The sequence below is a fragment of the Bos taurus genome, chromosome 5 (assembly GCF_002263795.3).
Source record: "Bos taurus isolate L1 Dominette 01449 registration number 42190680 breed Hereford chromosome 5, ARS-UCD2.0, whole genome shotgun sequence".
Taxonomy (NCBI): Eukaryota; Metazoa; Chordata; class Mammalia; order Artiodactyla; family Bovidae; genus Bos; species Bos taurus.
In genome coordinates, this window is record NC_037332.1 from 9,036,849 (window position 1) to 9,050,573 (window position 13,725).

At 40.8% G+C, this 13,725-nt stretch overlaps 1 protein-coding gene across 9 annotated transcripts in view; it reads left to right on the forward strand.

The window, feature by feature from the left end:
• The window catches only part of SYT1 (synaptotagmin 1), a 608,923-nt gene extending 595,567 nt beyond the window's left edge, over nucleotides 1-13,356 (forward strand). For 8 of the 9 annotated variants that reach the window (XM_059886099.1, XM_059886101.1, XM_059886096.1 and 5 more), the window contains 2 exons: nucleotides 4,582-4,715; nucleotides 10,284-13,356. In XM_059886099.1, the coding sequence (XP_059742082.1) occupies nucleotides 4,582-4,715; nucleotides 10,284-10,490 (341 nt within the window). In that variant the 3' untranslated portion in view covers nucleotides 10,491-13,356. 9 annotated transcript variants of the gene reach the window in all.
• Nucleotides 13,357-13,725: the final 369 nt, after the last annotated feature.

Sequence of the window (13,725 nt, forward strand, 5' to 3'; positions counted from 1 at the left end):
TATTCTTGCCATCTCTTCTTAATACCTTCTGCTTCTGTTAGGTCCATACCATTTCTGTCCTTTATCGAGCCCATCTTTGCATGAAATGTTCCCTTGGTATCTCTAATTTTCTTGAAGAGATCTCTAGTCTTTCCCATTCTGTTGTTTTCCTCTATTTCTTTGCTTTGATCGCTGAAGAAGGCTTTCTTATGCCTTCTTGCTATTCTTTGGAACTCTGCATTCAGATGCTTATATCTTTCCTTTTCTTCTTTGCTTTTCACTTCTCTTTTCACAGCTAATTGTAAGGCCTCCTCAGACAGCCATTTTGCTTTTTTGCATTTCTTTTCCATGGGGATGGTCTTGATCCCTAGGAGTCTCATGACTGCCTATTTTATCATTTCCATAAAATTATGTCTTGTCATGCAATGGCCAGGATTTCTAAACCATTAAGAAGCTAAACTGACAAGGATTTGCTTTGTGGACCAGTCCCCAAAACAGAGCAAATATAAGTATGCAGAGTTCTACTTTACAGAAGAGGTGATCCTTACTATAAAAAGTGTGCGTGTCCTTAAAGCATGGGTGTGTCTCATAGTTACGTGGGTATATTTCCATTAAGAAGTCTCAGCCATACTTAGGGAGACAGGAGCAAGGTCTAGGTTCCCAAAGAAGTTGCTAGTGAACTAATCAAGAGATTAGGGCCATCTCCAAAGGGACCAGAATCCAGGGCAAGACTTCAACCAGAGGACATTTATGAAATCAAGCCAAAGAGTGGATGAAAATGAAGAAGAGTAGAGAAATTGGAGAATTAATGTAAGACTTTGGATGGCTGGACAAAGAAGATGCTCAAATGTGACCACCTTGGGTACATAAGCTGTTGGGCTTAGACAGTCAAGATTTAATCCAGGCACAAACATTGAAAAAGAGGACTTCTGACAACCTGTGGAGTGGGATAAAATATTTGCAAACCATATGTCAGATAAGGGGCTAACATCCAAAATATATAAGAAACTCATACATCTCAACAGCAACAAATAAAAGTAGAATTTTTTTTTAATCCAATTAAAAACGGGCAGAGGTTAGAATGATATTTTTTCAGAGAAGATACACAAATTACCAACAGATCCAGGAAAAAATGGATGATTAGTGATGATTAGATCCAGTGCTAATCATCACTAATAATCAGGGCAATAAAAATCAAAGCCACACCTACTAGAATAGCTATCATCAGCAAGACAAGAAGTACAAGCGCTCAAGATGTGAAGAAAAGGGGACCCTCATGCACTGCTGGTGGGAACATAAGTTGGTGCAGCCACTATGGAAAACAGTATGGAGTTTCCTCGAGATAAATTAAAAACAGAGATACCATATGATGCAGCAATTCCACTCCTGGGTATGCATCTGAAGTAAAGGAAATCACTATCTCAAAAAGATGTCTGCAGTCCCATGTCCTCTGCAGCATTACTCACAGTTGCCAAGACATGTAGGCAACCTATATGTTTGTCAACTGATAAATGGATAATGAAAGTGTGATAGATATGACAGAATATTATTCAGCCACACAAAGAAAAGACGACAACACGGATGGACTTCAAGGGCATTATGCTAAGAGAAATAGGTCAGATAGAGAAAGACAAATGCTGTATTACCTCCCTTTTATGTGGATGTGGAGTCTATTTTTTAAAAAGAAAGACTCCTAGAAGCAGAAAGTAGAATAGTGATTGCCAGGGCCTGAGGAGCCAGGGAAGTGAGGAGTTGTTGATCAAGGGGTACAAACTTCTAGTTACAAGATGAGTCAGTTCTGGGGATCCAATGGACAGCATGCTGACAGTGTTGTGTTCTATACTTGAAAGTTGCTAATAAGATAGTAGAGCTTAAATGTTCTTACCACCAAAAAAAGTTGTAATTATGTGAACTGACAGTTGTGTTAACTAACCTTATTGTGGTAATCACTTCTCATATGTACGTCAAGTCGTCACATTGTACACCTTAAACTTACACAATGTTATGTGTCAACTATATCTCAATAAATCTGGGAAGAAAAAAAGAGAAAAAGACCTTTGAGTTCCTGCCAGTCTTGGTTATGATTAAGCTGGGAATTTTGGCTATAAAGTAAGTGGTTTTGGTGCCTGTATCAGGAGGAATCTGCAAAGGCAAAGCCTCCCTCTGCCCATTCATACTGCCCCAAACCTGCTCCTGTTCCAGCCCTCTGGAGGGGTCATTAAGTTATAGAATACCTCTGAATTGGGGTGGGAATGGCAGATTCTGCTTTTGACAGTGTTACATCCCTGACCTCACCACCCCCCTCCCTCCCCCTTGCCTTCTTGATACACAAACAGGAGGAAAGGCGAGCGACATGGGGCTCTGCACGTACGGTTCCTTCTGGCTGGTTCAGATGACTGACTTCAGATGACTGACTCTTTCCTGTTACTCAGTTGTTAGCTCACACCTGGCCCCCTCAGTCAGTGAGAACCTAACTAATCAGTTTTTCTGAGTCACCTTGTTCTCCTGCAGGCGTTGGTCACATCAGAGATCATGTTGAAATCTGAAAGGATCTTGGTTTTTAATTTGCTTGCTCAAAAGGCAGATGCACAAGGAATTTGCTGGTCATTTACTGTGTTAAAGGAATAAACGTACAGTCACCATGCTTGTCTTGCAAAAGCCTGTGCCTTAGGTTGATGGAGTTTCCACACGTGAACATAGGAGCCATCAACGCTGATTTGGGAGTGTTTAGTACCACGGTATTTTGTCAGTGCCAAGGTGCAACTGGAGGCTTGACCATCTTTATACAGTGTAAGGGGCTGCGATGGAGGAGACGGGCAGCTTGGTAGGCAAGCCAGGTCTCTGTACCAAAAATCAGCGTTGCCTGAGAGCAGCAGGCTTTTCTCATTTTCCTCTTCATTGGCAAGTATTCACAGCGGACTTTTTTTAACTGACCAACTATTTAGTTGACACATATGGTTTCTCATTTCTTGATCTGGCTTTTAAAGATATTCTTCATTTTGACTAAAATCTTAATTGCAAGCCCCTTGACTGGATGTAACATTAAAAACAAAGAACGCAGACTACACGTATTTAAGTAATCTGGGCTTTGGGGCAATGGGAAGACAGAGAAGTAAAGGTAAGGAGGCCCAGATTATTAGGCCCTAAATAAGTTCCACTTATTTATTCAACAAAAATTGAATACTTCTGGATACTGTTTAGTAAATTCAATTAGTGAGTACAGCAGACAAATTTTCTGTCCTTCAGAAGTTATGTTCTACTGGAGGATTGGAAGAGGGGTATAAAAACCACCTTCTCTGGTCTGCAGCTGTACATTCTAAAAGTACATGGGCATTAGAGTAGAATATCTGTGAAGTTTTTTTACAGCTCTCCATGTTCTGAAAGAAAGGAAAGAAATTTTGGAAGGCATGGCAGGGGAGTAAAATCATGGATGATTTCTTCCTCTTTTTGTTTATCATTGCCCCCTGATATTTTTCTATAATGAACATGCATTGCCTATCAGACGGAAAAATGTTTCAGAAAACAGTAGATTTTATTATCAAACTTGGGCATTGGTTCTTGATAACCTGTAGGGGGGTCATTCATCTGTTAGTAATGCGAACCATCTTATCCATCCATTGTCTTACCTAGCAATGAGACTTGGGAAACTGCCAAGGGAATCTTTCCCCTGCTCCTTTTCTCATTACTTTTGGGGGTGCTACCAGCTTATTCGCTTTTTCTTGAACCCTTGAAGCTCTTTTCTACCTAGAAATGTTCTGGCACAGATCCTGGGTATCTCTCTCTCACACACACACACGCACACTCAGACACACAGCCTCTTCTCGCCCTTCAGTATTCACATCTCACTGTCAGTGTTCCCTCTGCAGAAAGGTCTTACCTAAGTGATCTAACTATATGATTCCATTCCTCCCTCATCCTCACCATACCACCCCGGGAGTCTCTATCATACATCAATCTGCTCTTTTCTTCCAGAGCACTCTTCTCAAGTTATACTTTCACATGTATTTCTCTTCAAGTTCATTGTCTATTTCTCCCACAAGTCTGAAGTTCTATCCTGAAAACAGGGATAGTCTGGTTTGTTTACATCTATACCCCTAGGGCCTATTATTGTTTGAGCAAATGAGTAAGTGAAAGAACGAAACGGCTCCTTTGTCCTCTCTGTCAAGAATTTTATTCCATGCAGTGGTATACTGCAGCCGGTTTCTTGCCAGCTTACAAGAGCCAACTGCTAAATTTTCAGGAATTTACTAAGCCAGTTGTTAAACAGTTAGCTTGAAATTGGCCATGCTAAGAATATTTATACCATGAACATTAGCAAATGCTACATCAAGACTTTTTTTTTTTCCCCAAAAAGGAGGTTTGCCAGCACACCACTGCTCTCATCTCCTAAATCCAACTACAAACATTGAGATATCATGACCAAAAATACATGGCCCATAGGTTACTTAAAATCTTTCAACAAGAAACACTTGAAATTTTTAAAAATACTAAACATATGCTACACAATTACTTTCCTATATGAAACACTTACTTTTTATAAACTCAATTATAATCTAAAATATGTGTCTCTGATCTCCTAAAGTTTTTGTTTCTATTTTTCAGATCCTTATGTGAAGATTCATCTGATGCAGAATGGCAAGAGGCTGAAGAAGAAAAAGACAACAATTAAAAAGAATACACTTAACCCCTACTACAATGAGTCATTCAGCTTTGAAGTACCCTTTGAGCAAATCCAGGTAATGTTAAACATATTTTGTCTTCCCCTTCGATTTCGTTTCTTCAGACCGCATAAATTAAACACACAGACCTTGTAAACTCTCAGTGCACATGTCTCTACTTGAACTGCCATCCTTACTCCATGCACATTAGATGCTCAAGCTACGTGAAGAGGGAAATGATGAAATACACAGCATAGGATACGCTGCTTCATCAGCAAAAGCAGCAGCATTCTGGTGAGCAGAAATAAAGTAGGAAAAAGAACACCAACAGAACAACTCTGCTAATTCAAAAAGTACATCCACAACAGTTAAAGGGTCAAGAAAAAATGAGCTTTAACTTTTGACTCTCAAGCCACAGTATTTCTCATTATCACCTCTTTGTAGCAAAAAATAAAAATAAAAAGTGAGAAAAGAAATATCTTGGTTGATGCTAGATATGCAGCATAATTAATCTTTTACCAGTAGAAAAATTAGGTCAAGTTGTATTTTCAATTGTTTAAATTCAGATTCCTGTTTCTGAGTTGGAATGGATGGTTATTTTTGTAAAGAAGGAACCTTAATTTGCTAGATAATATTTATTATGATTGGAAGTATTCTATTAAAAGACCTTGCAGTTAATAGGTTCAAAATAGGATCTACATGTAGCCACAGAGATAGCATATAATCTTACTACTTAGGGCTTCCCTTGTGGCTCAGCTGGTAAAGAACCTGCCTGCAATGAGGCAGACCTGGGTTCGATCCCTGGGTTGGGAAGATCCCCTGGAGAAGGCAAAGGCTACCCACTCCAGTATCCTGGTTTAGAGACTTCCATGGACTGCATAGTCCATGGGGTCACATAGAGTCGGACACAACTGAGCAACTTTCACTTTCACTTATTACTTAGCAATTCTTAAATATGCTTAGGTTTTCTTATCTCATAGTCCATAGTTAGGCTATTGGATCCAAAGTTCACATCCACTAATTATAGGCTATTTTTACTAACTTTTAATGGGTGGCAGAGAGTCAAATTGGTTAAAGCAACACTATTTTTAAACTTTATAAAATATTTGATGTGGGTCTATCTTTTCAGTCCTATGGAAATTTGCTCGTGACTTGAAGGAAAGATGAAGGGTGGGCAATTTAAAAACTACAGCATGGAACTTTCTACAGGTTCAGAATCACAAAAGTCAGCAAATAGTCTTCAGTTGCATATTTTTACTTTTAATCCATTCTTAAAATACAGTACTTTAAGAATGAATCACTCTTTTATTCCATGAAGAAAGTTAATATAATAGCCACATTTATTGTATACTTATTTTGTACATAGGCCCAAGGTACATACTTATGCACTTTACCTGCATAAGCTCATTTAATCCTTATGCTGTGAAAGAAGCACCATTATTACCCCAGTTTTATATACGTATAAGGAAACTGGGGGCTTGCCTGGTGGTCCAAGGGCTAAGAATCCAACTGCCAATGCAGGGGACACAGGGTCGATCCCTGGTGCAGGACGATTCTACATGCCACAGGGCAACTAAGCCCATGAGCTGCCGCTACTGAAGCCGCACGCTTGAGTCCGTTCCCCGGGACAAGAGCAGCCACTGCAATGAGACGCCCTCGCACCACAACTAGCGAGCAGCCCCCGCTTGCCAGAACTAGGGAAAGCCGGCACGCGGCAGCGAGGACTCAGCACAGCCAATAAAGAAATAGTTAAATAAGAAAAGGAAACTGAGGCTCGTGTGTAAAACAGGAATAATAACAGAACCCAGGCGAAGCGAGAAGCATGTAGAAGCATCTGGAACAGTGTTAAGCACATTCGAACACTCAGGATATGGTTCCCACCATTATTATTCACAATACTAATATTCCCTTCTCTTCAAATTAGCATTTTATTAGAAAATGTATCTAATGCTCCAACAGAACTCTGTAAGGATGGGAATATCGGTGTTGTCCAGTCCGGTAGCCACCAGCCATAGGTGGGCCATGAGCACCTTAGCCACTACTGTAACAGGGGACTTCGATTTTAATTTATTTAAATTTAATCAGCTACCTGTCGGGGAGGAAACGGCAACCCTTCCAGTATTCTTGCCTGGAGAATCCCATAGACGGAGGAGCCTGGCAGGCCATGGTCCGTAGGGTCGCAGAGAGTCCGAAACGACTGAAGCGACTAAGCAGGTGCCTGTGGCTAGAAGCTACTGTATAATATAGGCCAGTTTTTTAACTGCCAATAATCCCACCATCCTCACATCAGTTCACAGTTTTCACATAACCTTTCTTATATATATTTCCGCATGTCAGCAGATTGTGGCAACCCACTCCAGTGTTCTTGCCTGGAGAATCCCAGGGACGGGGGAGCCTGGTGGGCTGCCATCTATGGGGTCGCACAGAGTCGGACACGACTGAAGCGACTTAGCAGCAGAAGCAGCCGATTGTACACACTTACTTACTTTCCATAGCTGTTCTACAAGTAAATGACATTGCAGAAGATTCCCTGTCCCCAGTCACTTGTTTACTAGTCTGAACCAGTGAGCTCACTGCTTTGGACCCACTGGCAAATTAAGACATCCAAAATTTCTCTGACAATTTATTTTGCAGTATTTATTTGATGAACTCTTTTTTTTTTTTTTTTTTTTTAGTTCTGAGACATTAGTCCTATGGAAATTAACACCTCCTGGCATTTTGTGCTTTAATTCCACAAAACTATTTAAGGCAGGACATTGCAATAAAAAATCCGATTGTAAATCTGTTCCTTTGAGCTATAATTCTATACATTAAAAGAAAAAATACATGTCCCTTTTCAGCTATAAATTTCAGCAAATGCAAACGTATTGAAAAATGAAGCACATTAGAAACAAGATGTGTGCTGGGTTTCTGGGGCAGCCTTTCAGAGAAGATAACATTTTGTCAGGACAGAGAGAGCCTGATACAGAGTCCATGAGGCATAAAAATAATGAGCACGCCTTTGACTGTATCCTGTCTTCTCCGTTCTTTGAGTCAATTTGCTCTTTTTTCTCATTTTTCCCCCAAGAGGCTGCTTACCTAAGCTTTGCACTTCCCAAGAGAAAATAATTGAGCATTTAACATGCTGTGATAGGGACTTAGGTTTCATTTATCCTGAGGTTATAAGACTGTCTTTCTGCCTCTATCTACATGAAACATGAAAGAAGCAAAATATACTGATTCCCCAAATGACATGAAAATGTAGCAAACCATCCCTCTACTCCCCAAAAATGTATATGCTACATACACAGCTGGAAAGTCCCTTATAAGGATATTTTGTCCTGGTTGCTACTAATCAATACGTTCCTGCTGCTGCTGCTGCTGCTAAGTCGCTTCAGTCGTGTCCGACTCTGTGCGACCCCATAGACGGAAGCCCACCAGGCTCCCCCGTCCCTGGGATTCTCCAGGCAAGAACACTGGAGTGGGTTGCCATTTCCTTCTCCACAATACGTTTCTAGGTGAAACCAAAGCTCACTCCAACTATTCACTCCAACCTCCAAAACCCTTGTTCCCTTTGTCCACGATGCCCCTAGTGTCTCTGCCCCCAGATGGCATCCAGATAAATCACTTGGGAGAAGTGCTCAGAACCACCATGATGCTGTTCTTGGTCCCAAATGCCATCCAGTAAATAGGTCTTTCTCTTGGTTAATGGAATCAATCCACGGCTGCACAAAATGGAAATTTGCTTCCTTTACTGCCCATGTGGTGCATTCTACATTCTCAATTCCACTTTCAGAAGTGATCATTTTTCTCTGATCTGAAGCTTTGTGTGGGTGCCTCTCTCAGGATGTTCGTACAGAATGCAATCCTCAGACAATAGAGCAGTAAAGGGCCACAGCTGGGCAGGATCTTCATTTGGCCCTGGCTTCCATCGTTACATTTTCTGCTTCTTTTGACTCTGGCCACCAAAAGTTATAAATTTCACTTAACTCTAAATTTGTCCTTTTCCTGCCTCAACTCGAGATGAGGCCCTCTTCCATTGCACCAAACCAAGTGGAGTCCCCAGAGGCCCCTCCCTACCCAACAGTATCCCTGACTTCTCAGAGGCACCCTGAGAAGCTCCGTGAGGTCACCGGCACAAGTCGAGGGAACCCAGGGTTTCCTGCCGCAACCCGAGAAAGACCTCGAGAGTCCTTCTTCAACGCGTCTTGAGGCCTGATTTTCCCTTGGTTTCTAGGTTGGAACCATTGCCTATTTTGACTAAGCAAATCAGTTACTTAGAAAGAACTAAAATGTACTTTTAGAAAGCGTTTCTTTCATGTCAAATTGGCCTAGATTTTCTTTGACCAGTTAAAAAAGTAAGGCATTAAATACGCCATCACAATATTTCTCAGCCATTAAAAACAAGGAAATAATGCCATTTAAAAAAAAGGAAATAATGCCATTTGTAATAACGGGAGGGACCTAGAGTGTCATGCTGAATAAAGTAAGTCACACACAAAAGGAGAAATATCATATGACATCCCTTCTATGTGGAATCTAAAAAGAAATAATACAAACGAACTTGCCAAACAGAAAGAAACAGACTTAGAAAACAAACTTAGGGTTTCCAGGGGGAAGGGATAATCAGGGACTTTGTGAAGGTCATGAACACACAGCCATATTCAAAATGGATAACCAACAAGGACCTACTGTATAGCACATGGAACTCTGCTCAGTTTTATGTGCCAACCTGGATGGGAGGGGGGTTTAGAGGAGAATGGATACATTTGTATGTATGGCTGAGTCCCTTTGCTACTCACCTGAAACTATCACAGCATTGTTAATAGGCTATACCCCAGTGCAAAATAATAAGTTTAAAGCTTGGAAAAAATAAAATAAATCCTCACAACCTAATGGAATCACTGGAGTAAATCTTGTCAGCTTAAAGGGTTATTTCCATCTGATGTCAATGCTGGATACACAGTTACTTCGTTTTTACTGAGAGAATTTATGAATGAGAAAAAATATAGTTAATTACTACTTATTGAAGACTTTCCCTCTATTGTCACACTTTATACTTACAATAATCATCGATTAGCTGAAATTCTACAGTGGTTTTAAATTAAACTATGCTGGCTCTTCCCACCTGAAATAGGACTGCAGTATATGGTTGCTTTGAAAACTGTAACCCCCCCCAAAAAAAATGATCTGAGTATTAATGTCAGAAATTTTGTTGATAAAACAATGGAAACAAATGGATTTAACAGTGAACACAAGTTGACATGGGCGGCATGGCATGGTATTTTACAAGATGAACTCCGGAAACATATAAGAAATGAACACTCATTTCTTATATGACTTCAGGCAGGTGATTTAACTCCTCTGAGCTTTAAAATCTTATCTGCATGACAGCAGTTAACAGGATCTAATGTAACTGAGCAGTTCACATGAAAGTCTTAGAACTGTGCCAAAAGAAACATTTATTAAGTATTTTGAAGATGCTGATGATGTAATAATGACAAGAAAGACTGGACTTGTGCATGTTCCAAGTCATTTTCAGCCTTGTCCTGGTACTTTCAGATTGGTTCTTCTTATCTCCCAATTGCTTGGATCTCAAAGAAGCTTGGTGGTAGGACTGTACCTCTAGAGCTGGATGATTAATGTTTATTTTGTGTCCTCTCTCAGAAAGTGCAAGTGGTGGTAACTGTTTTGGACTATGACAAGATTGGCAAGAACGATGCCATCGGCAAAGTGTTCGTGGGCTACAACAGCACCGGGGCGGAGCTGCGACACTGGTCAGACATGCTGGCTAACCCCCGGCGCCCCATCGCCCAGTGGCACACCCTGCAGGTAGAGGAGGAGGTTGACGCCATGCTGGCAGTCAAGAAGTAAGGGGAGAAGAAGCCTTTCTGTGTTTGCCCACATAGTGCTCTTTAGCCAGTATCTGTAAATACCTCAGTAATATGGGTCCTTTCGTTTTTCCAGCCATGCATTCCTAACACAATTCAGTGGTACTTCAAATCCTGTTTTAATTTGCACAAATTTAAATGTAGAGAGCCCCAAAGCCCTTCATCATACCACTGCCCTCCAAATCTACTCTTCTTTTAAGCAATATGATGTGTAGATAGAGCATGACGGAAATTCTTTATTGTATCACACCGTTGTACATATCAGTATGCTAAAGATTTATTTCTAGTTTGTGTATTTGTATGTTGTAAACGTTTCCTAATCTGTGTATATCTAGATGTTTTTAATAAGATGTTCTATTTTAAACTATGTAAATTGACTGAGATATAGGAGAGCTGATAATATATTATACGGTAAATAGAGTATCATCTGCATTCCAGCAATCTCAACTTGTAAGGCACTAGTACAGTGAAGCTGACATCTTAAAGGACAACTTAAACCTGAGCTTCTATTGAATCCTATGAGCACCAAGATACGCTTGCACCACAGATTTGGTGGGTGAATCCAATTTTGTAGAATTTCTTCACAGGCAAACTAGCATGATCTGAGCAGCATCCAGCCTGACCTCCAGGAAGCACAGCCACAAACAGAATAGTATCCGTCTGTGCATATCTACAGAGCTTAAGTCAGAGCTTCACTCTGACATTCGCAGAAGCAACTGACCAGTGGTTGATGATTCCATGTTACTGCACATAGAGTAATGACTTGATGGTATTCCGTGTGTGTGTGTGTTTGTGTGTGTGTGTGTGTGTACACACCCGCATTTGTCTAGGGATGGGAGGGGTGGGAAGAAGCAGAGGAGAGAAGTCGGCATTTCAAAATGTTGCCTGACTATTCAAGAAGAAAAGTAGCTCTCCGTCTCACCTTCATACACAACGTGCACCCTGTGAATTCCGTTCCAGCTGTCACACCTACAATGATTCCAAAGGTTTGCACATCGACTTCATAACAAAATATTTTATTATACCGGATTAGAAGGAATGCAGAGTATTTTTAACACAGCAATCTGTGCTTAGGACACAAAATTACTTGGTGGTAAACAGACAGTATTGTAATCCCATCAAAAGAGGAAGGAAATAACTAGCCATAGTTTTGAATGCACCTCCATTAAAGCCAAAACAGACAGTTAGCTAGTGATCTTTTTATATGCTCTTTTTACGTAAATAAGTTTTAATTTGTCCTTTAAAATTAAAAAAAAAAGGTGAAACACAACCAAGAACAAGTTCTAGTAAACTGAAGCAACCTCTTATGTATACTAGATGCTTGATTTAGGAGGAGTTTTTACATGTTTTCAATGTTATTATGTAGTAAATGGCACTATTATGAAGCTACTAGTCATTCCATAAGAGTCTTAAAGGACTGCTCTGTGTAACACTGTGACTGCCGTGTGTGCTTAGACATGTAACGTAGTTTCCTCAGTGGATAGCACTCAATCTATTCCTTAGTGATATTGTAACAATACTGCCATTCCCTCCTACTGCACTGCCCAAGGTGTGTGTAGCACAAACAGTTCTCATTACAAAGGACCAACTCAGCACCGAAAAGCTATGCATAGGACAAGAACGATAGAAAGCAAGAGGTGGACCACACAGCATTTTGTCAAGCACTGTGCAATATATCATATTTATCCCCACTGCAGCAGACCACCACTTAGCCGAAGGGCAGCCTCTGATCTCCACTGCACCTAGCCTTTGCTCCCACCAACCTCTGTGGTTCCTTCTCACTCCCAGGCCAGAGAAGGAATGCTCTGAAGGGAAAGTCCGTCTTCAAAAATACCAAAACAAAATGGAAGGAAGCTAAGCATTAGCCTCACGTTCAGGCTTTTGGATTTTGCCATGGTTCTTAAAACCTCAAAGAGAATTCAAAAAAGGCTAATGGAAAGCTTCAATCGTAGGGCTGGCTGTTTCCTGAGAGAACTAGAATTCCTGTCTAGTTCTTTCCTTATCAAAGCAGAGGCCAGCCCTTTGGCCTTTCAGCCCAGTTGTAGCAGAGTCCTGGACTGGGATAAACCTGAAGGACGAAGGGAGAATAAGACCTCTCCCTTCTGTGGATGCTCCACACTTTTTTCAGAAAGTAGACAGTAGAAAATGCACAAGTCCTGATGTGAGATTAAACATCTGCTTTAAAAAAAAGATTCAAATGAAACTCCTTCCGATTTAAAAGATAAGCCCCTACTAAAGCGAGGGAGTTGACTTTTTTAAGTTCCTTGAATATCAGAAATTGACATTTGAGTTCACTGTATTCAGCTTTAAGTTGTTCGCACCGAAACACACATTTTGAAACAAGCAGGTTCGAGTTGCCAAGTACACATCATTTCTTGCATTAAAGCACGACTAATGCGTTCTCTTGCAACACTGCCAGACATGGGACACTGTCACCATAGAATCAGCTGGTACTACATCTGTCACAAGTCAGTGACCGAACCTGCTGCAAGACTGAGATTCATCCTCCAGTAAGCCACATGCACCCTTCTGACAGAGCTGTGTCAAGTATTAGAATCTGATGCTCTAGAACGAGCCTAGTTGCCTTCGTGTATATTTACTGCCTGCTTGAGTGCTTCTCTGTGTGGATTTTCCCTGTATCTTGTAGAAATGTTGGGGTGTTTTCTTCTGCCATATGGCTCGTGGCCTGCGAGCCAACTACTTTAGCTGTATTTTACCTTCATTTTTGATGAGGTGGTTTAAATTTTGTTTCATTTCGTGTAGTGAATTCCACAGTAGTTTTCTGACTGTTGTTAAAAATGACTTAACATATTACACAGATATTCAATAAAAATGTTTTATTTCCTGTTGATGTTGCTGCCTTTCAACTCTTTTTCTTACCTGACCCTGGTAGGGAGTCCATGGCCTACTGACTTTGGGGCCAGCTGGAAACAGAGGCAGCTAAACAAAAGCTTGCCCTGAATGCCAGCCCCTGCGTCTATGACGACAGAATGGCTGGAGAGGAAAAACTGCCCAGAGAGCATTCGGCCGTTCCTGCCCAGTGTTCCTGGGCAGTGTCATTCTCAACACGTGTTTCTCTGCTCCTATTTATCATCAGTTCACCAGGTACACTTTCTCGCTCCCTGCTTTGCCCAAAATGTGTCCTTCTTTTATACTCTAGAGCCCAAGTCCCATAAGCCTCTCCAGAATGGGATAAAATAAAAAGAAGATATTTTAAA